Source organism: Cuculus canorus, chromosome 20 (assembly GCF_017976375.1).
Source record: "Cuculus canorus isolate bCucCan1 chromosome 20, bCucCan1.pri, whole genome shotgun sequence".
Lineage (NCBI taxonomy): Eukaryota > Metazoa > Chordata > Aves > Cuculiformes > Cuculidae > Cuculus > Cuculus canorus.
Genome location: NC_071420.1, coordinates 10,454,474 through 10,477,502, shown reverse-complemented (window position 1 = coordinate 10,477,502; position 23,029 = coordinate 10,454,474). Strand labels below are relative to the sequence as shown.

At 46.8% G+C, this 23,029-nt stretch overlaps 1 protein-coding gene across 2 annotated transcripts in view; it reads left to right on the top strand.

Annotated features, from left to right (window-relative positions):
- The window catches only part of CALN1 (calneuron 1), a 136,528-nt gene that overhangs the window by 67,437 nt on the left and 46,062 nt on the right, over nt 1-23,029 (top strand). For both annotated transcript variants that reach the window (XM_054085346.1, XM_054085345.1), the window contains exon 4: nt 3,468-3,580. In XM_054085346.1, the coding sequence (XP_053941321.1) occupies nt 3,468-3,580 (113 nt within the window). The remainder of the gene's footprint in view (nt 1-3,467; nt 3,581-23,029) is intronic.

The window sequence follows — 23,029 nt, the reverse complement described above, 5'->3', positions numbered from 1 at the left end:
CATTAACGCCAGAATTAAGAGGAAGCGTTATGGGGAAGAAATCTATTACGGCATAACAGTAAGTAAATAAAGAAATATTTTAGGTGGTTTAAAACCAAGGGTTAAGCTCAGCTCTGGTGTTTTACTAAGATCACCCCCACAAGCAGTGACTGTCCCTTGGCTGTTGGGTGGTAACTCAGGGATGGGATGGCATCTGGGTCACATCTTGCCCTGGAACCCCTCTGGTCTGCACCCACCTTGCCACTGGACAGCCACCCCGTGCCCTAGCTGACCTGCACCACCGTGCCTCAAGTTTTCCCTGCCCTCCCAAATTGTAAATAAGCTATTGCAATGTGTGAGTGCCTTCATCAATCAGGGACTTCTGCATAGCTTGGGCTTACAAACCTCCTCTGCATTTGTCACTGAGGGGAACAGAGAGAGGAGGATAGCAGCGACCACTGATGGACAGGAGCGCAGCCTGCTCCATCCCGACTGTAGGTTTACACCTACTTATGTCCTATCCCTCCTAAGAAAGTTTTTTTCCTTCAGTTCTTCCTAAAGTAGTTAATGGGAGCCTGAAGGCAGAAGTTGGAGGGAAGGTGCAAACACCACACATGTTATAAATAGACTGGGGGGAATGGCAAGGGATTGGGGCTGTGTGATCACCACTGATGACATGTTGTTTGGGGCTTGCTGGGTGGCTCATGGAAAGGAGCAAGGGAAGGTGAAAGCAACGTAGACAGTACACATGCTCCAGCCTGGCATGTTCCTCCTTTCTTCCCATCCCTTAAACCCAACTAAAAGTTCATTTCTGAATCGGCTGCACATCGCTCTCTCTGAATATCAACTACTTTCGGGTGAGGAGCACATCTGTAGGCACAGCAAAGCCAAACATGGGGACGTGTGTGGTGTTTGATTTGCCTCCAATGCAGATCCTCGAACAGATGCTCCTTGCGTGCATCGCATATTAGCTTGTAGCTGTGTACATGACTGGCTCAGAGGAGGAGGAGAAGGCATCTTTTGTCTATACCCAACAAAAATTTCAAGCTGAATGCTCTCAGGATCTGATGAGTGGCCTCAACACTCATAGGTCCTACAGGCAATGTGGTTATTGGGCATTACCTGTTTATGCCATGGTTGTGGAGACCAATCCAGTGCATTTTCACCTTGCAACCACTCAGAGTTGCAGTAGGTGCACCTTGGAGCCCGTGTGTAGTTTTTTATGATATTTCTGTTGAATACTGTAGAAGGAATTTTCAGCCAAAATTCTCTTTCTTGATGTTGTGATGCTGCAGTGTCCTAAGATCCTGATGGCAGGAAGATTTGTTTTCTGCAGCTTAAAACAAATGTTAAAGGGATATTTCTCCCGGGCAAAATGTTCTGGGGTCTAGTTTTAACTGCTAGTTAAAAGTCTTAATTGAAAAATCAGTCAATAAGGGAATAATGCATTTTGTAATAGCATCTTTCTTCTGAGGTTGTGGAAAATGCTATAATTAAACTGATAATTAAACCCTGTGAAGCTAGTTATGATCCCTGCAAAGGCACAATGAAGTCAGGAGCAAGGGTTTGCCCAGAGTCTTGTTCTGAGTCAGACACAGAGCCCAAGAGTCCTGGCACCCACTTTCTCGTGAATCGTGTCGGTCCAAGGCCCGCCTCTCCTCTGTGAATGAAAGGATGTTGTAGGAAACACAAATTGAATAACTTGATATTTTGGGGTCATGTATACATACACCAAATATATGCACGGGCAGACACTAGTGTCTCTTTAAAATGCAAATTGTTTTCTTGCTAATCTGGTTAATTTCTTTAATTCCATTTACATTGTAGTGTATGGTTTTGTTACTGCCTTTCCCTTGAAGTGATGTAGCGCAATGTAAATTGCCCCAAATGCACTGTCACCTTGCATTACCTTTCCCAACGTGATCCAACGTTCTGTGACTGATACAATCCGACTTGATGTCATAAACTGATGCCTCCCACGGGGAAGCAAGAGGAACACATTTCCTTGTAGCCCATAAATGTTTTAAAGAATGGCTTTCCAAGTGATGGGATGCCCACCCCTTTCCTTTTCTGCTGAATAAGCTGTCTCAGAAACGAGCTCCGTCCCGCAAGTGCTCAGCCTGCTCCAACCCTGCAAAGCCCTTCAACGTGTGCTGAGCGTGAAGGTGTGAGCAACGTTAGCAGTGGGATGGCGTCTTCTTGCGTGTTATGAGATCAAAGCTATTACGAATCTCTGCTGGGTTTCCTGTCGCTGCCTCACCCCCAGGATATTCGCTCTTGTCTTCACAAATTTACGGGCAGAGCCTAGTGAATAGAGATCACTGCTCTGGCAAATGAGCATTTTGACTCTGCTTATTTTCACATTGTGTTTCTGCGAAGATAAGGACGCAGCGAGATTTCAATCAGTGCTGCCTATGCTTGGATCATGCATATGAAACATAATAAAAAGGGCAGATAGCAGCATGCAGCGCACGTGGTGAAGCTGTCACTCGGGGCTGCTGCAGGTACTGCAGTCAATAGCGATGTTTGAAGAGTAGCCCTTACATTGATCTGCTTTAATCTGATGGTTTCGGAGGTGGATGCAGTGAGTTCCAGCTGAATTTGAATAAAAAACAACCCAAAATTCTTACGTTTGCTGAGGTTGTTTCAAAACATGAAGGGCGTCTAATGTCACCCATATCAACTGGTCTAATAACATGTAGGGGATGTTTATGGCCTGAGATGGACAAAGAAGAGGCCAATAGGCATTGAAATACCCTATTCAGAGAAGCAGGTATTTTTAAGATCCTTCAGCAGGCATGAATTTCTCTCTTTTTTTTTTTTTTTGGCCAATTTCATTAAGCATCACAGAAATTCTCCGAGGGAAAAGTAATATTAGATATAATTATCAGATATACTTCAAACAGCCTCATGCCTCATTTACAAAGCATACAATATACTGGAGGGGCTTGGGATTGCTTGGGCTCAGTTCATTAATGGCAGGAGCAGTCACCTCTTCCAGCTAATGGCACTGAAGCTGTGTCGATGCTTCCAGCTCTGCATTAAAAACACACAGGGCTTTTAAGAGATGGATGCTGATGGAAAGCTGAAATGAAATGCCTCGTGAATTCTCAAATCTGGTTCTTCCCTCTGCATGTACTCTCTTCCTTTGGAGGATGCAGTTGGGCCCATAAAAGTTGTGCAGATACCTGCTTGTTTGGTGGCTCTGTAGAAGGGAAGAGCCCTGGCCATGCTGATGGCTGCTGTCCTCCTGCCAAATCACTTGGCCTGTCTTTGCTTGGTCCTGTCTTCAAGTGTGGATATGCCACAATATGGGCCATTCATTGGGGTAACAACAACCTTGGGTCTGTAGGAACCATAGGGTTGATGCAGGAGGTGCCATAGTGCATGTATGGGTCCACGATAGGCAGCAGATCTAGAGCAGCTTGTCAGACATTGGCACTAAGTCATCCGTCAGTGGACTCATTGATCTTTTTCTTTCATTCCAGGGGATGGCCAGGTTGATTTTGATGAATTTATGACTATTCTGGGCCCTAAGCTGGTATCATCGGAAGGCAGAGATGGCTTTCTGGGAAATACAATAGACAGCATATTCTGGCAGGTAAGTGGTCCTCTTTTTAAATGCAACTTTAGCCAAGTATCGGTAGCTTCCAACATGGATTTGTTGAGAAGCACAAGATATTTTGCTAAGCACGAATGCTTGTGTAATTGTTACTCGAGTCCCTCTCACTGAGTGCTGTGTAAGACGATCTCATGTTGCTGAGGGACCTGTTCTCTGCTAAGCCCCGTGCAGGAGGAAGGGAAAGTGGTTACTATGGATGAACTATAACACAACAAAGCACCTAGTTATTTGTGCAATAGGTTTGGGAGCACTTTGGATGAATTTTTGGAAGAGAAAACCCTTTTCTCAGTGATTCTTTTGAGTTAGGAAACTTGAACCTGTCTGGCTGCTCTCTGAAATGTGCCACTGTTCAACATCCCTGTGCTGTGGTGGAGGGATGCTCCAAGTGGAGCGTGGTGTGCCGTGCTGGTCACGTGGGATGGGTGCTTCTGTGGTTAATTTGTGGCTGAGGTGCAGAATAACTGTGTGCCAGTGCAAGTTTTACCCAAGCTATTGCCCTGCTGTAGCTGGTCCTGCCTCTTTCAGGCACTGAAGGAGAGGCAGGAGCCGCCTTATGTCTGTCATGCAGTGTGATTTTAAACAGCATTAGATCTTTCTGGAAAAACAAGGACAGTCCAGGTTATTATGGTGGGGATTAAAAATCTCCCAAAACACAGTGCTGCACATTTCTTGCCAATGCATTAAGTCTGTGGCTTCCTGTGAGATTACTGCTCATTCATTGATCCAACAGCCTTTGCTTGCTAATAAACTTTACATCTTACCAAATTTATTTGAAACGAAAGACTCAAACCTGGACATAAGCATTTCTGTCCTCTTTTACTACCCTCCAGCACCATCCAGACTGAATTGGATGGACCTTTGTTATAGTCTTTTAAAAGTCTTTAGAAAAATTGTTCCTGGTCTCCTGGCATATGATAGAAATAATCCTCAAAATCCTGGTCTGGGTTCCAGTATTCAGTTGTCAAAGCAAGGGTTTGGCGTTGGTGATGCTGCCGTGGTTTGTGATGGGTCTCAGGGGATGCGAGAGCTGAACTCATACCACAAAGGGTAGGACTTGGCAGTCAAATGTTTGGTTGCCTGCGTTGCACCTTGGAAGCCTCATCTCAGCCCCTGAGCAACAGGGAGCGGTGTAAGCACCATCCCATCCCATCTCATTTGAGCCACTGGTGCCTTCCAGACCACTCAGCAAGACGGAGCTCAACGGAGCCAGTCAAGAAACTAAAATCCCCTTTGGGAAAATAAAGTTCATGAGGGGACCTCTTTGATGGGGAAGCAGAGAAGTCTGGAACCCTCCCTAAAATTCAACTCACAGGTCAACCCACTGCCATTTAGCGACCCTTCTGCCCATATAAATGCCTGCAGTCGCTTTGCTCAGAGGTGTGCGAGGAAGGGGGGACGTGCACTCTGGTTTTAGAGCATTAGGACTCCTGGACTCAGCTTTTGCCTTGCTTTTTTCATGCAGCAGGGACCATGGCCCCTGTGCCCTCTAGGCTGTGGTGCTATAAGTAAAAGGAGTGGAGAGACTTCAGGTATCCAGCCTCATGGTGGGAAAGGGACAGCCCTGAGGGCTGTCTACAGGCAGTGAAGCTTTGACTGAATTGCACAAGTGCTCCAGGGCCTCTGAAAAAAAAGTTTATGGTCTTTTACTTCTAAGGGTAAGAATACATCTCTGTACATAGCACTTTGCTGGATTTCAAAGCCCTGCAAGAGAAGACTTCATCTCACATTTCATTTTTCCTGGGGTAGGAGAGCTCATGAAGAATACAGTAATTTTGCTGCTTATTCCCAAAGAAAAAACAAGTGAAAAAAGACACGTAGAGAAGTACCATTCAGGGAACAGGTTCCCTTTGCCCATTCCTACTTGGCTCTATCCATGCTGTTTGTAAAGACAAGTCACCTTGTCTTTAAGCAAAGCCTTTATGCATCTGCTTTACCTCCTGTGGAATTACGCCTGATTTGAACCAAAGCCCTTTTAAGAATCAGAGCCTGCCTTTGTTTCCCATATCCCCTCGACGTGCATTTTTCATCTTTGCTGGAAAGGAATGACGGGGAGCGGGGGTGAATTTAGGTTGCTCACGGGGCACTTCACGCCTGCGGTCCTCCCCAGGGAGCAGTTTTAAAGAGGAGATGATGCCCACAAGCCTGTGGTTGTGAGTGGTGCTTGGTGACAAGGTGAGGGTGGGACAAGAAGGGACAAGTCTGCCTTGGTGTCAGCTGGCTGGGCAGTGCTATCTGAACCCAAAGCTGCAGGTAGTAAAAGGTATTTTGGAGGGTCTCATATCAGTCCTAACGGGACTGAAGATCCACATTGGTATCCAGAAAGTACCTTCCCCTGTTCCATCCAAACAGCTTCCATCCAACTGTCACGATTTTTGGCTCTTGGGGTGTTTTTGCCAAGAGTCCAGCTTTCTGTACCACGGCACTTCTGTGCAAACTCTGTTCCAAGTTCGCCTTAATAATGCTTTAAATAATGCAATGACGGGGTTAAATAATAAACAACAGCAGAAGGAGAGAGGGATTCAAAGGAACAGGCGAGGACCTGGAGATGCAATTGCAGATGAAGCTGAGTGTGAGTTGGTGGGGATACAGAAAGGCTCTTCCAGATGGCAGAAGCTGCAGAGGGGAAGGATCTTACAACAACAGCGGGGGGGGGGCTGCAGGAGGAGGGGAGGGCGTAGAAGCGGTGCAAGAATAGTGATGGATCATGCGTGGAAGAGGCAGGCTTGAAATAATAGGGAAAAGTGCATCCCTCTCATCGCATGTGTTGCCTGAAGAATGATGATCAGCCCAGGGTTCGGCTGAGATCTGGCTTTTGGCAGGCGGTAGAGACACATAGGGTCTCTCAGAATGTATTTTCCCTCCTTGATTTCCCATGTGGGCTTTAAATTGAGTCATATCGGTTTGTGTTTAAGGTGGCTGACTCTTGCTTTCTCGGGTAGAGGTGATCAGTTCTGCTCCAGTTAGAATGGCTCTCCATGGTCCCTGAGCTGGGCCAAGAGGTATTTAGGGGGAGGGAAAAATCATCCTTGCAAATACTATTTCAGGCTGAGTCAATATAGACTGATGATATCAGGAGAGCTGAGGAAACACAAACTCTCTTCCATCTCGGAAAGCCTGTCTTTGCCGAGCGAGAGGCAGCGCACACCAAGCACTGTTTTGCACAGAACCCCCCTGGGTGCCTCCTGCTCTGTTTCAGAATGGGTTTGGCTGCTTCCACAGGGTCTTCATTGATTCAAAACAAAATGTAAAGAAAAAAAGAGCATAAATGAGATTTTGAGAGTACCTGTTGAGCTCTGGTTTGGAAGCCAGTGGGAGGGGGTGAGCCTGGCCCTGTGCAGGAGTGTTGGACCTCCCATGGTCTCTCGCAAGGCGTCTGCTTCCTTCCCTCTCCATCTTTTTCATTCTCTATTCTTTAAAAAGCAGCTGCCCGTTGCTTGCCTTCCTCTGCCCACCTTCTCTGAGCTGCTCTGCTGAGGGCTCACACTTCTTGTCCTGAAGGTTGTTCCCTTTAGCAGTGTTTTTGCAGTGGTTTGGTAGCCGTTGCATGGTCAGAGAGATGCTGTTTGATCAATTTTCAGCCGTGAGAATTTGTTTTTCGAGAGCTCAGGGAATAGGAGTCTGGTTCCAGTTACACGCCGACGGCTGTTTTATACAAGCAAGTTTTGAAGCATTTCCAATGCATGGCCATTCAGGTCTGTAAAGCGATTTAGATCAAGAGCGGTACAGAAAAGACAAACATTGCTACCAGTAAATTTTAGCTCTTTTTTTTTTTGGCAAACAGACTGCAAATCTGTCCACTCTACCCTGCTGTTCTAAGCCAGAGAGAGGGATGAAAAGAGCGGGGAGAAACTGGGATTTTGTATTCATTTGCAGTTTCTGCCCAGATTGTTTCTAAGTGCAGAGACCTTCAGGCACAAGTGTTGAACAGTTTGCACAGGACGTTGTGTAGTGAGTCTTTAGTCCTTGGAGGCAAACAACAGGAGCAAAAGGAATAATAACCTTGGATTATAGGCTTTTAATTAAAATAAACCTCTCCGTCTTGGCTAAAATGCTTTTTGAAGTCAGAACAAGTTTCAGTGGTTAAACAACAAGACTGCATCTGCATGAGATGCAGAATAAATTCTGGACCCGGCAGCACTGATGAGATTATTTGGAAAAGTCAATACTTTGTATGGTGATCATTTGAGAGGCAAAACGCTGCCTGCTGGTGGTTTTTTTTTTTCCCGTCTCTCTCTTTACTCTGTGCACGTGGAAGCTGCAGGGAACATCATTTCAGCCAGCGCTAATGCATCGCCTGTGCAAGGGTATGTGGAAGCTTTGTCTTGCATGAGGGGACAGCACTGTATCATCTGCTAAGACACGGGGCCCATTTGTCGCATTAGATATCACTCGTTATAATTCACTGGTGTTCGGGAGGAGGCTGGTTGGTTTGGGATAAATAAGGCTGCTTTGCAGCCGCAGGAAGACCAGAATACCAACACGATGCTTTGGGCTGGGAGATGCTGCTCAGAGATCTCATTTTCCCACAACAGCGATATCTCTGCAGTTTTGGGCGGGGGGACGACAGTTGGAGGATCAGGGAGATGGGTCCTGCAAACAAAGACTCAGCAGCTACTCGTGTCTCCTGGGCTTGGGAAAACCTTTTCATCTCTCCAGGCTTCCTCATACATTTGCTAAGGGGAGGAATACATTGGGTTTTACGATCTTTGGTGGATGGGTGGGTGCAGCCAAAGGTCCTGGAGCATCCCTGTGCAAGGAAGGAGGGATGGCCAGGCCTGGGCCAGAGGCAGCAGAACCCCCAGTGCTCCTGAGCAAACAACCTTGGCAGCATGCACCAAAGGGCATTTTGTACCCTGGATGCAGAAAGAACAGAGGAGGGGCTATAAACAGGAGGGAGGTGATGGCTGGACATAAGGAGGAATTTCTTCACCATGAGAGTGGTGAGGCTCTGGCCCAGGTTGCCCAGGGAAGCTGTGGCTGCCCCATCCCTGGAGGTGTTCCAGGCCAGGTTGGATGGGCCTTGGGCAGCCTGAGCCAGTGGGATGTCCCTGCCCATGGCAGGGGGTTGGAACTGGATGATCTTTAAGGTCCCTTCCAACCCAAACTATTCTCTGATTCTGTGATCCAGCTGTGTGGTATTGCATCTGACACTGACTAGGGACGGGGCTCAAGGAGGTGAAGGTGGTCTGAAAGCCTGCTGTGAAAATGGGAGAGCAGAGGGAGGTGCCTGTGATGGGACATGGCAGTTTTGTCCTCCTGGCACGGCTGCTGATGCTTTAATGATGTGCCATGCAAAACTGCCCATCCGTAGTCTTGTTTGCAATTGTCACTGCAAATGCAGCAGTGTCCCGGGGGAGAGATCTGGGCTCTCATGATCTGGCCAATCAATTAGTGCTTTAATAGAGTGAAATGAAGGAGAAAATGTGTGGGAACCTTGATGGCGCAGGGCAAGGTACAGTGAAGCCGCAGCAGGCGGTGGTGTGGGAGGGAAGGCAGGGGATAAGGGGGCCGTAGCTGTACCACCTCCAGTAGCACTTGGTTCTCTACAAAGACCATTTTGCTCAGGGATTTTTTTCTTTATGAAGTCCAGTACATAAACCTAATGCCATTTCTCTCTATATGTGAGTTTCTCCTCTTATCCCTGCAGAGGAGTTAATTTGATGATGGCAAACTAGCCTTGCCAGAGTTGCGGAGAAAGTGTTTGTATCTCTGTGTGCAATTTTATGTGGTAACAGATCCACCACCACAGCAAACCGTGGTGTTGTTGGAATAACAGCTTGCCTCTCACGGTGGGGCTGGCTGGGCATGGGCTGTACGTGGCCTCTGCTCCTCGCCCTCCTCCTTAGGGGAATGGCCTGAAGCTCCGCCAGGGGAGGTTCAGGCTGGACATCAGAAAAAAATTCTTCATGGTAAGAGTCATCGGGCACTGGAACAGCTGCCCAGGGAGGGGGTCGAGTCACCTTCCCTGGAGGTGTTTAAGGAACAAGTGGATTAAGTGCTTAGGGACATGGTTTAAGGGAGTGTTAGGAATGGTTGGACTCGATGATCCAGTGGGTCCTTTCCAACCTTGTGATTCTATGATTCTATGATTCTTCTCCCGGTCAGGCGCAGCCCTTCTGTATTGCTGAGGGATATTGCTAAATCACAGGAGGGGCCGTTTGATGTCTTGCACCACAATTTTTTGCTGGTAGTGAACTGTGCTGCTGCGAATACCCTTTCATTTCTGGATTTCAGGTGCTGCTCTGTGGAGATAGAGACTTAGTTTTGCAATTTGGGGTTCTGGGTGATGCTTGGGGTTGGTGGCGGTTGCCAGCAGGGCAAGGTGTCACAGTTGGGCTGAGCTGCATGTAGTTTAAAGTGGGGACAGAACTGCTGTTGTACTACTGAGTCGCCTCATTTTTATCTATTTCTATGAAGTGGTCTAAGTTTTACCAGTACACATCTTTCCCCGTAACCCAATTAGTTCTCCCAAGTCATCAGGATCAAAGTTAGACGTCGGAACTGGAGACACTGGAAATGATAGTTTTGAAAACACTTGTGAACCAAAGAGGGACCCGTACGTAACAGGAAAGCAAGATTTCATTGTCCATCTGTGTTTTGTAGCTTCAGTGAGATTACTTATACATTTAGGCTTCAGATACACAATGCAGCTCTGGCTCAAAGTCTATTTAAAGTAGGCGGTTTATACTCCGAGACATCCTGCCTGTTGAATGACAGCGTACGACTGTGCTGGCAGGTGGTGATTTGGCTTTGTGCGCGCTGGAGCACTCATGTACGTATATTCTTAGGGTACACAGGTTATTTTTTCCTGTGCCAGCTTATCTGTTAAACTCAGTTTGTATCTCTGTGTGTTGTTAGGATTTTTTTCCCCTGTGTGATGAGTGAAATAGGAACTGCACTGAGGTTTGCTCAGATATCTGCTTAGAAATTTAAGGAGCAGTGTGTAGGAAAGGTGAAGGTATGTGATCGTCGTCTGATGTGTATGAGGGTACCTGGAACATGGGCTGTTTATTGTTTGTTGTGGACTCCTTGCTGAGAGGGGTCAGACTCCTCAGCACCTCTGAGTACCAGAGTACATCTCTGGTTCTGGTTTTGTTGGAGATGGAGTTGGTGTCTTTTTTCTTTGATGCCTTTAAAGGATCCACTGGGTGGTGGAATGAAGATGGCATGTTTCGGGCAAGGGAGTTTCAAGGGCAACAGTTCTGGCCTCACATCTCATATCCTCTGCACTCCCAATATCAGGAAGAAATTTCTTCCACAGCAGAAGTTCCACCACTGCTCATTACAGATTGGAGAGGTGGGGCTGTGAGAACCTCATGAGGTCCAGCAAGGCCAAGTGTAAGGTCCTGCACCTGGGTCGGGATAATTCCCACTTTCAGTACACTATGGGGGATGATGTGATTGAGAGCAGCCCTGCAGAGAAGGACTTGGGGTGCTGGTCAATGAGGAGCTCGACACAAACTGGCAATGTGCGCTCGCAGCCCAGAAACCAACCGTGTCCTGGGCTGCATCCAAAGCAGCGCGGCCAGCAGGGAGGGAGGGGATTCTGCCCCTCTATTCCTCTCTTGGGAGACCTCATCTGGAATACTGTGTCCAGCTCTGGAATTCTCAACGTAAGAAGGAGATGGAGCTGTTGGAACGGGTCCAGAGGAGGCTACAAAGATGATTGGAGGGCTGGAGCACCTTCCCTACGAGGACAGGCTGAGAGAGTTGGGGTTGTTCAGCCTGGAGAAGAGAAGGCTCAGAGGACACCTTAGAGCAACCTTCCAGTACCTGAAGGGGCTACAGGAAAACTGGAGAGGGGCTGTTCATAAAGGCTTGTGGGGATAGGACGAGGGGGAATGGGTATAAACTGGAGAGGGGCAGATTTAGACTGGACATTAGGAAGAATTTCATCACCATGAGAGTGGTGAGGCCCTGGCCCAGGTTGCCCAGGGAGGCTGTGGCTGCCCCATCCCTGGAGGTGTTCCAGGCCAGGTTGGATGGGCCTTGGGCAGCCTGAGCCAGTGGGATGTCCCTGCCCATGGCAGGAGGGTTGGAACTGGATGATCTTTAAGGTCCCTTCCAACCCAAACTATTCTATGATTCTATGATTCTATGATTCTATATCCTAATGCAGCACCAGATCTCAGTGTCCATCCTACCTCTGCACAGTCAAAAGCGCCTGTCAGGATCTGCAACTCTGGTGTCACCTTTGGCTTGCCTGCATTCCTCATGTTCTTGTAACAAAATCATCTCTTTCACTGTGTTGCTGTCATTTTGTTGAAGGAATTCACTGTAAGGAAAGTAAAGTCTAATTTTCATGGAGAACAGTTTGGGAATTGTTTAAAACAGATCTGGTGATGATGGTCTTTTTCTTTCTTTTCTGAAGAATGCCCGCTTTGGGATGGAATCTCTGTAGTGCCCTGCCTCCAAGGCCTGGGTTTCAGCAGAGGAAAAATACTTTGATTATTTCAGTGAGATCTTAAAAAGAAGAATAAGAAGGGAAAATGTGAAAAAAACACTCCATCACTCACAAACAAAAACCAAATTCTGTAAGCAAATGACTTGGCAACTGTTTGCAACAAACAAATGTGTTGAGAAAGAAAAATGACCTATTATGTGAAAGAAAAGCTTTAAAAAGAGAAATTACGCTCTGAAATAACTGAAATTACTTCTGAAAACAAAAAAGAAAGACAGACCTCTGGAAAAGTGCAGATGGAGAGCTGTGAAGGTCCACTGTGGTGGGGATGGTGGATAGGTCGGGTGATGGTTGACGTGCAAGCCAGAGGAGCAGGAGATGCTGTGGCGTTGGACCTGCAGGTCCTGGCTGCCAGGCAATTTCTGCAGCACAGCGTATAACTCCGATTTTTGCAGTAAGTATCTAAGATTTTTAGCGCAGTTTGCTGGAGCCTGACAGCCGAAGCCAAAAGAAATCTACCTGGTATTATCTAGCCCCATGTGGTGCCCTGGTTAGATATTATGCTTTTCTCTTGTATCAGCAAAATACCTCGTGTTACAGCCCTAAAGCAGCTGCCGGTGCCTCTTTCAGGTTGTAGCAGCAAGGTGCCAAGAGCTGCCAGGTTTCTACTCACATGAGGAGCAACTTGTGCTGGGAATTGCCTGTGGAAGAGAGGGTTGTTCATAGAATCATAGAACAGTTTGTGTTGGAAGGAACCTTAAAGATCATCTAGTTCCAACCCCCCTGCCATGGGCAGAGACATCCCACTAAATTAGGCTAAATCAGGCTGATGTTCACCAGCTGCCTGCTTGCAGGGGTGACTATCCCTGCTATGCCCACCCAACCTTCACCTCTCTGGTGTTCCCTTCTGGCACAGGGAGGGAACTGTTCCTCTTGCTGTCCCAGACTGGTGTTTCTGAGGTGCAGTGGTGGTGAGCATTCAGTGGTCCTAGCAGACGGTTCCCCATGCACCAACTGTCTTGAACTGCCATCAGGATGGAGATGTTTCCTTGGCCACCAGGATGGAGATGGTTCCCTAGCTGTGCATAGGGTGGATTTTCCCTAGCCATCAGGATGAAAATTCCTTGGCCGTGCTTCACATAACCAGCTCCATCCTGTCCCCTACATGAGGACAGGGGAAAATGGGTACCTGGCTGTCCCTCAGCCTCCTGTGACCCTGAGACCCCCTGTTTCCCTCCATGCTGTTTCACCGACCTCTCTGCAATGTCAAGAGATAGGACAGAGTCTGGGCCACACACCTCCCTCTCCTTCCCCCTGGGGTCTGCACAAGCCTCTGCTTTTTGGAGAAACCAAGCTTTCTCTAAGAACTTGTGCCACAAGTGCTGCCAACAGGCCTGCTGTGATCATCGCCGCCTCCTGAAAACTCAGTGCCACCACACCGGCTGAGCCAAACAGGCTCTGGTAGCTCCTTCTCCGAGGTCTGACTTTCTTAATACAGTTTTCCAGAAGAGGCATAATGCAGTTTTACTTAGTGGGTGGAAGTAGGAGGTGTCCCTGACCATGGCAGGGGGGTTGGAACTGGACAATCTTTAAGGTCCCTTGAGACCCAAGCCATAGACTCATAGTCTATGATCTTCAGGAGAAACTTCCTAAGGTGTTTTTTTCAAACAAATTTGCCTCTGTTGAGAAACTTTTTCTGTATGTCTTCTTGACCACCTGTACGTTTGAATATATTTCTGTGCTGGCAAAGAGAGAAATCTCACACTCTGAGATGCGCGCAGTCTCCCGTGCTGGTATCCCCGTGCAGTCCGTAGTGCCACAGAGAAAATTGTTTTTACCACTGCTATTGACTGACACACAGCACTATCGAGTGGTGATTAAAATAAATAATTATGTAACCCAGTGCATTTACTCACAGAGAAGAAAGTGAATCAGGGTGTAGACGCTTATGGCAGAAATCCAGAGCAACCTGAGAAAGTCGGTGCATGCATTCAGTACGTTTGTGGGAAGCGTTCAAAACAAGCAGATCTAGCGCAGAAGGGAAAGATCTCTGTTCAAAATAAGCCAAGATAATGTCAAATTTCCCTCTGAAAGTGTATTGTAATGTCCAGCTCTCCTACATTGAGCAGAGTCACCCAGCAAGGTCCACAGGTGGATTTTATGGAAGTGCCCCATTTTTGGAGCACAACGTAGGAGACGGTTGCCTTACACTGGAGGAGAGATTGGGGGAAAAAATGTAATCGTGTAACAATATTTTGCATGTTTTTAATCTCTTTCTACTCTTGCTGAGTGTGTTAGTTCAGCTGTTTTTCCCCCCGAGGCTGGCTTGCTCAGGGGATTATTAATACAAGACGTCGCTGTCAATCCATCAGCACCCGCCGTGCGCACGAAGCTCCGTTTCCTTCAAACCTTTGGAAGTGACAGAGCCATGAAAAGACAAATGAAATAAATCAGTGCTTTTTAGGGGAGCAGAATCTGAAAAGAGCTGTCACAAAGGCAGACAGGCTGTACATAGGTGCCACGTTTCAGGGCTTTCAGGAACCGCGGTCCCTGTGAAGATAAACCCATGAACCTCAGCTTCCAGCACTTGTGGAATTACTATTAAGATACAACTGAGCTAATAATAGTTATTTTATGGTTAGTTGGTATGCAGGCACATCTCCCAAAGTTAGTACCTAGTATGTTAGGGTAAAATATATCCTTTCCCCAATTCTAGCTTCTCCTTGCTAAGTACCAGCACCATCCTTGCATGTCTCTAATGCTGCAATTTATTACTGACTGATGTGAAAACTCTGCTGAAATCCCGGATCAGAAACGCTCTTGTAGTTATTCAAATAGACTTCAATAGACTGCGTCTTTTGTTCCTACTGACATTCAAAAGTGTTTGAATCCCTAGGGCAGTTTCAGAGCAACAGTGGAATATATTATAATTGTAGAATCAAATGATGATGAAACCCTCCAGGAATTGCTGGTTTGGCTCAGGGAAGGCATGTACTGGAGTTATGCTGAATGAGAACACCTCTTCCGTTGTATTTTTGTTGTTTTATTAACTTCGGAAAGTGTTTAAAAGAAGAAGAAGCCACTATGATGATGGTGTGTCCAGACTGGTGGAGAGGATCCTCAACTCTAGTCCTGGGGTGTCTGGAGCCGGCTGAGGCTTTGCCTTCTTCTGCCTTATATGTAGGTTTGCTCAGCTTCATGTTTCTACCAGCGTAGAACAAGGGTCAGTTTAGTCCCATTTAAGCACTTGATTTAGGGGAAAAATACACCGATTCAGTGCTGCACGTGCCTTAGAATTGAGGTGAACAGGGAACAAGCAACCTCATGTGGGACAGGGCGGGAGTGGTCCAAAGTATCAGCCCAAAGCAGCGTTGTGGGCTGGAAGTGGATGTGTGCCAGCTATACCGAGCCAGAGTTTTGGGGCTTGCTCTCAACTTGCTACGATGGTTTAAATTTGTGCTTAGGTTTGCATCTGTTTAATTCAGGCTGGACCCCTATCAGGGCACAGGCAGAGAAATGCTGGCATAATTCTTTCAAGATTGGAATCTTAGGAACTAAGAGGAGAGCTGAGTCTTGCCTATTTGTGCTGTGCTCCTTCCTTCCTTGTTGAAATGGTATTTTTATTTAGGATGGCTGGATAATATCTTGGAGAATAGTTACACTGATGATTAGAGACAATAAAAATGTTTTTGTGAATCTAGTTTTATTGAAAAATTAATCTTTGTTTTTTTCCCAAGAGAAACTTCCTTCAAAGCCTCTTTGAAATTGCCATTATTCTCAGAATTTCTGCTTTGTTTTTACTGAGTATATGTCTATTTCCTATCAACATGGTTTGAAATGCTTTTTACTCACAAGCAACACAGCATTCTTATTTATCTGGATCACGTTTTTCAGCAAACAAATCAAATGGGGTTTCTGTTATATCATTTGTAGCAGAAAATGGATCCATTTAGGACCTGGCAAAATGAAAATGACTTAAACATGCTTGATGTGGATTTTTCCATATTTTAAAGTTGTAATAATTTGTCATGTGTAACTGCCAGGCATAGCTTTTTGTTTGCTATGTGTAGTCCTGCTGGCTACCAAGACAGTAAAAGTGCACCTGATTTAGGGCAGATACCTCTGCAACTGGTGACGGATACTTGCAAGTTTTGCTGCACTGCTATTTTTTTGTGTGCATTTTTCTGTTGCAGACGTGAATTGTTCTCACTACAGATCTCTCTGGGTTCCCATGGGGTAAAGATGATCGTGATCCGTATATCAAAGAATATTCATAGAATCATAGAATCAGAATAGTTAAGATTGGAAGGGACCTTAAAGATCATCCAGTTCCAACCCCTGCCATGGGCAGGGACATCCCACTGGCTCAGGCTGCCCAAGGCCCATCCAACCTGGCCTGGAACACCTCCAGGGATGGGGCAGCCACAGCCTCCCTGGGCGACCTGGGCCAGTGTCTCTCCACTCTCACGGTGAAGAAATTCTTCCTAATGTCCAGTCTAAATCTGCCCCTCCACAGTTTATACTCGTTCCCCCTTATCCTATCCCCACAAGCCTTTATAAACAGCCCCTCTCCAGCTTTCCTGTAGCCCCTTCAGGTACTGGAAGGTCACTATAAGATCTCCTCTGAGATGCCCCATCGTGTACTGAAAATGGGGATTGCCCCGACCCAGGTGCAGGACCTTACACTTGGCCTTGTCGAACCTCATGAGATTCTCTCAGCCCCACTTCTCCAGTCTGTCCAGGTCCCTCTGGATGACATCCCATCCTTCTGGTGGCAGTGGCAACGACACCATTCCGCTTGTTAATTCGCTCATTTGCTGCTCTGGCAGCTGCGTCTTGCTTTTCTTCCAGCCCTCCACCCTGTGGTGGTTGTCACTAATGTTTCTGGCCATGGCCAAGGGCAAGCGGGTCTTTGCCATGGCAGATGCAGGGAATCGGCAGTGCCAGCCCCAGGAGCAGGGGCAGGAGAAGGCTGGGAGAGCCTCAAGCCCTGCCGAGCTCTTCTCCTCTCACTGCACGGGCCGTTCTGTTTGCTTTGGAGGCAGCTGACTGTTGATTACTGTACAGGAATTAAATTAGGTGAGTTAAAAACCCGTATCAATCATCGTCATGCATACTTGCATATGAAACGTCGACTCAAAAGGTTTATGGTAATCAACGTGGAGTGGCTGATTAAAGTCCATTAAAATTCACTAGGAAAAAAAATCTAATCCTCTCTCCACTTCCACCCCGTCTCTTTTCCGTCTGTTTGATAATCACTGCTGACTTCACTTATCATCCCTGACAAAGTGCCCCAGGATCGGACCTGTTACTGCTGGTGTTATGAAAGCCCGAGTGTGTGCTGCGCATGCGCACAGGAGGAGATGGGCAGCAAAGGTAGGAATAATTTGATTTATAGTGGATGAAATATGTGATCTGCAGGAAGAAACATGCTGAATGTGGTCTGTCGCACTCATGTATCTGAGGACGGAGAAGAAATACACATTGATGTTAAAATTTTAATTGCAGTGGGAATGGATGATTTCAGCAATCCTGTGGCGTGTGGTTTATTGCATCTCAGAAATTGCTGGTGAATATTGTATCTTCCTTTTATATGTACTCCCTCTCTGAATGTGAAGCAAGTGTAGTCTCCCCTGAGGAGATCGCTTCTTACTTTCTTTCTCTGAATGTGTCTCTTCCAGAAAGTGCAGAAACATCCTGGTCGTTGTTTGCACAAGGTCGTTATGGACCTTATTATGAGACAGTGCCTGTGACTAAACCTCCAGAGGATTGTTTGCATTATTATTGCCTCACTCTGTTTTCAAAAACTCCAAGCCTGTCTTGCTTGTGCCATTTGATAGGAATCTAAATTGGTCCTAGAATGAAATCTCCATCCAGTTAATTCAGCACCTGCAAAATTAAATCCTAGGCTTAGGCTCTTTTGATAAAATTGGGTCACAATTGTTAGGCACAGCCTTTGAGTCGACCCTCAGGCTCTGATGTCTGAGATGCCACCACACCAAGGGCCCTGAGTCAGCTGAAAGCCAGGAGCATCACTACCTTGCCTGCCGCAACATGACTGGCTGCTTCAATGCACCCCAGAGCGGTTGTTAGAGACCTGAATGGGTAAAAGAATCCCGTGCCCTTCGTGGCTCTGATGTTTCTGTGCATCATCTCCCCTCTGTGGTTGGTGGCGTGGTGCTGCACGCCATTCCCCTGTCACTGTCACCTCGCTCGTCGTGCCTTCCCTGTCACGGTACCTCTGGTCACACAATGAGGTTGTGGTGCTGCCGTGCCCGGCTGATCGCCTCTCTCCATCACAGCGTGCAGCGCAGCTCTTGCCTAAAGTGCCCTTTGCCTTTATCCCATCAAGGCAGTGCTTTGTGGTTTTTCCATGCTGGTAGAACACAGTTATACTGATGATGCTTTTGGACCAGAGACTGGTACAGTTTTCATCACGTCAGGGCTTGGACACTTAATTTTTTCAATTCTTTTGATAAAAATGGGGAGTCAGGAGGTGTACAAATGCCCATGCATACGTATCACAGCTGTATGACAGTGTGCATGTGTGTAGAGAAGCTCTGTGATAAAAGGCTGTATTAACGTTGAAAAGCCACTCACCTGAAAGAGAGGAGAAAAGGGAATTAGTGCAGTTCAGCCCCACCAAGACAAGAATTTAGCATTTGTGTGTGCTGATAGCATGATGTACTCTTAAAGCGTTTGGTTGCAGGAGGCTTTTGCACAGGGTATGCCCAGTGACTCTTGGCTGCTCTGATCATACCCTGAGCGTATGAGCACTTTTGTTTTTCCCATTACTGATCTGTAGGTGATTAATGTGAGGGTTAGTGTCCATGGGTCAGTCCTACAAAACATGGCTAATTTCTATGGCATTCCTGCTGTCTTCAGCAGGATCTGCCTGGGTAAGCACTGCTTCTGCTCCTTGCTTTGTAGGGTGATTTTTACAAATTATCGTGTGGTTGGAGTCTCTGTCCTTGGAGATCTTCAAAGCCTAAGTGGAAACAGCCCTCAGCAACCTGCTCCGGCTTTGAGCAGGGGTTGAAAGTGCAGTGGCAGGGATCTTGCAGGAATGCAGAGGGAGAGAATCATAGAATCACCAGGTTGGAAAGGACCCACTGGTTCATCGAGTCCAACCATTCCTAACACTCCCTAAACCATGTCCCTCAGCACTTCATCCACCCGTTCCTTAAACACCTCCAGGGAAGGTGACTCCACCCCCTCCCTGGGCAGCCTCTGCCAGTGCCCAATGACTCTTTCCATGAAAAATTTTTTTCTGATATCCAGCCTGACCCTCCCCTGGTTCCATCTGAGAACCGAGATGTACCATCCGAGGCCAGGATTGGGCACAGGTTTCCAGAGGACTGTACAAGCTTCTATGTTTCTGCTCCCATGTTTCTGCAAAGCTTTCTAGCACTGCAGAGGCAGTGGGGCAATCTGAAGTAGCTGCTGTTTGCATTGGTGTCACCTACCCATGCTGAAACTTCCGTGATGTTTGGCATACCCAGACCCCCAAAGGCCGCCCTCTCTGTCCTCCTTCACAATTTTGCTGAGTCTTGTTCAGAAGGAAATTAGAGCTTTCCTTGCTCTCTGTGCTTACAGCAAATATAAAGTGGTGATTTGTGGCAAATCTGACCAGGAGTCGAGTCTGGCTGTAACAGGGCAGTAAATACTGCTGGTACATGGCAGACCAAAGCCTTACAGGCTTTTTCTTCTCTTCTCATTTTGCACATGACCAGTTCCTTCCCTGCTGCTGGGATGCAGCAATCGATTTTTGTTTGCGGATGCTGCAGTGCACCCGGTAGCAGGTACAGCTGGACTGCAGGCAGGTAGGCAGCTCCAGCCCTCGCGGGGGAATGCTGTGAAGGTGCAGACCTGGCAGCCCAGAGTTTATATTCTCAGCTGAAATTATAGTGCAAATTTCTGGCAATAAACTGGAAAACACTGGGAGTGATTTTATTTGTTGCATGCTGTGTGCAGACTTTTCCCCGAGTTTTGCAGGGTGCATGGATGCACAGGAGCCTCTTCAGTGTCTCCTGATTCCATTCAGGGCTACCTCTTTGGCCTCATTCACTCTGGGTCAGTCACAGGCAGGAGATGCACCCTTAACTCCAGTGGCTGCATTGTGGAGCCGGTCCAGAGGAGGCTACAAAGATGATCGGAGGAGTGGAGCACCTTCCCTACGAGGACAGGCTGAGAGAGTTGGGGTTCTTCATCCTGGAGAAGAGAAGGCTCAGAGGAGATCTTAGAGTGACCTTCCAGTACCTGAAGGGGCTACAGGAAAGCTGGAGAGGGGCTATTCATAAAGGCTCATGGGGATAGGATGAGGGGGAATGGGTATAAACTGGAGAGGGACAGATTTAGACTGGACATTAGGAAGAATTTATTTACCATGAGAGTGGGGAGACACTGGCCCAGGTTGTCCAGGGAACCTGTGGCTGCCCCATCCCTGGAGGTGTTTAAGGCCAGGTTGGATGGGCCTTGGGCAGCCTGAGCCAGTGGGATGTCCCTGCCCATGGCAGGGGGGTTGGAACTGGATGATCTTTAAGGTCCCTTCCAACCCAAACTATTCTATGATTCTATGTAATTCATAACCAGCTCAGCAGTGGAGCATTAAGTGATGCTGTTTGATAACACATCGCAGGAAGCAGGACACAGCTCCAGAGTCCCTCTTTGTCAGTAGGTCCTGCTGTTGTCACATTGGATGCACAGAGAGCTCATTTCAAATAACTTGACGCTATGCTTAAATACAAAACCCAAGCAAGTGTAGTAATCACATATAAAATAATGAATTGCAAAGAAAATGAGATATGGAAGTCAGTTGAGAAGAGTTTCCTGTAGATAAGGATAAATTAAATAGGTGATTATCAGAACTTTGATGCTTGATATTTGCATCTGAAAACTTGCAGCCAGAGGTCAAAGCTTCTGCTTCCTGTACGGACAGAAACGTTTCTTGTTAATCACGCTAAAGTAATGAGCAGGAAGAATATGTCACAAATAGGTCCATAAATTTGAAGCAGACTATTACTAAAATGGAATTTGGAAGTGGAAAGCCTTAATATTGGAGATGGGCTCATGCCTCAATGTCTGGAATTGAATTCCAGGATCTCTTCAATTGCTGGATCACAGTGATAGACGTTAATTTAGATGTTGATTGAAAATACTTCACGATTACAAAGAATGAGGGCATTTGCTGTCAAGGTGGTTTAAGCCAATTGTACTCTCTTAACTAAATTGGAGGATTTTTTGGGCATAATGACAATTCGATTGAATTTCAGTAATATTACATATCCATCTTCAGGTCATCGTGGGTGGCTGGATGATGAAGTCTCATTCACTTTTAGTATGAAGAAGACATTTACAGATGTTCACATCCAACTTAAAATATCACTGACAATAAACAGGTCACATTCTTTCGATATGATCATCTCAGTGATTCATAAGACTCCCTTCTCTTTGGAATACAGTAAGGTACGAAAGCTGGAAGTATTTCCTGTGTTCTGACCTAGAAAGTCTGGTTTTCAGTAGGTAGTGGTGGGTAGCAATCCTTGCTCAAAGATAGGCGCTATTTTAGGAGATGGTGGGGCCACATTTGGGAAGCCACAGCGTCCCCGTGGGTACCTGTGAGCTGACAAAAGGCGGCATCAACTACACACCCCTCCATCAGAAATTGGTCTGCCAGACATCTGTCATGTAGCATAATCCCACAAGCAGACGCTGTCTAAGGCATTAGCTCTACTACGAGATGAAAGGCCCTTGCTGAATCCTGCGAAGATTGCCGGCTTCTTCGCTGTAATTGCTAAAATATAGCAGTGCAAAAGCAGAAGCTTCGGCTATTGCTTTGGAAAGTAAGCTCAGGGGAAAAGTAAATCAGTTAATGGTTTTAATTAGCAATCTTTTCATGTCTTCCCCTCGCTGTCCGTGAGGAGCTCTGCAGAGACAGCGCTCTTCCTTCTGCACGGATGGTAAAGGCATGCAGCGCTTCACTGCACTGGGTTTTGCAGTCGACCATGGCAGTGGGATTCAATCCTCCTCTCTCTTGTTTTGATGCACTGTACAATGGACAGAAACACCTCGGGGTTTTTTTTGTTTGTTTTTTTTGGTTTTTTGGGTTTTTTTTGTGGTCAAAATGGACCTGGGGATGTATTTCATACACCTTCTGCCTGGTCCGTATGACCTCCATGGCAGAGCCTGTACCTGGACATATTTGCCTAGAGGAAAACCGGGGAGAGTCTCTTTATCGGGGAATGCAAGGACAGGATGGCGGGGAATGGTTTTAAGCTGAAAGAGGGGAGATTTAAATGATATTAGGAAGATATTTTTCATTATGAAGGTGGTGAGGCCCTGGCCCAGGTTACCCAGAGCAGTGGTGGCTGCCCCATCCTTGGAGGTATTCCAAGGCCAGGTTGGATGGGGCTTGGAGCCCCTGATCCAGTGGGAGGTGTCCCTGCCCATGGCAGGGGCGTTGGAACTGGATGGACTTTGAGGTCCCTTCCAACCCAAACCATTCTATGAGTCTATGATTCTATAATTCTATGATATTTCTCCTAATTGCACTGATTTCTCTAATTCCCCCATTTTATTTCTTCTTTGGTTACTTGGGGAATGAGTCCGAGTGCTGCACATTTTATTTCTTTAAGTCTGTGCAGCAAGCAGGAATTTAACATTTCCTGGAGCAATGTCTCAGTGTAATAAGGTATCGAGGGAGAATGGCTTCTGAAATCCCAGTTACTAATCTTATCATACAGGCAGAACTTGTGGTTGTTTTTAGGATATGATTGGATTAGTGAGATAAAATTTTAATTAAATTAGGATGATTTCTGGTTTTGATAGATGCTTCAATTTTCACAGTTCCTGAAAACAGACCACGTAAGGTCTGAGCAGGTTTGAGGTGCTGAGGAATGTGCGGGTTGTTGCCCCTAGCCTTCAAGGGCAGCCAGGATTGCAGAGGAGGGACAGGCTGCAGCCTCGGCAGGTGGTGGAAATGTAAGCCATGGCCTCAGGATGGAAATGGCTAATGAATAAGGTCATCT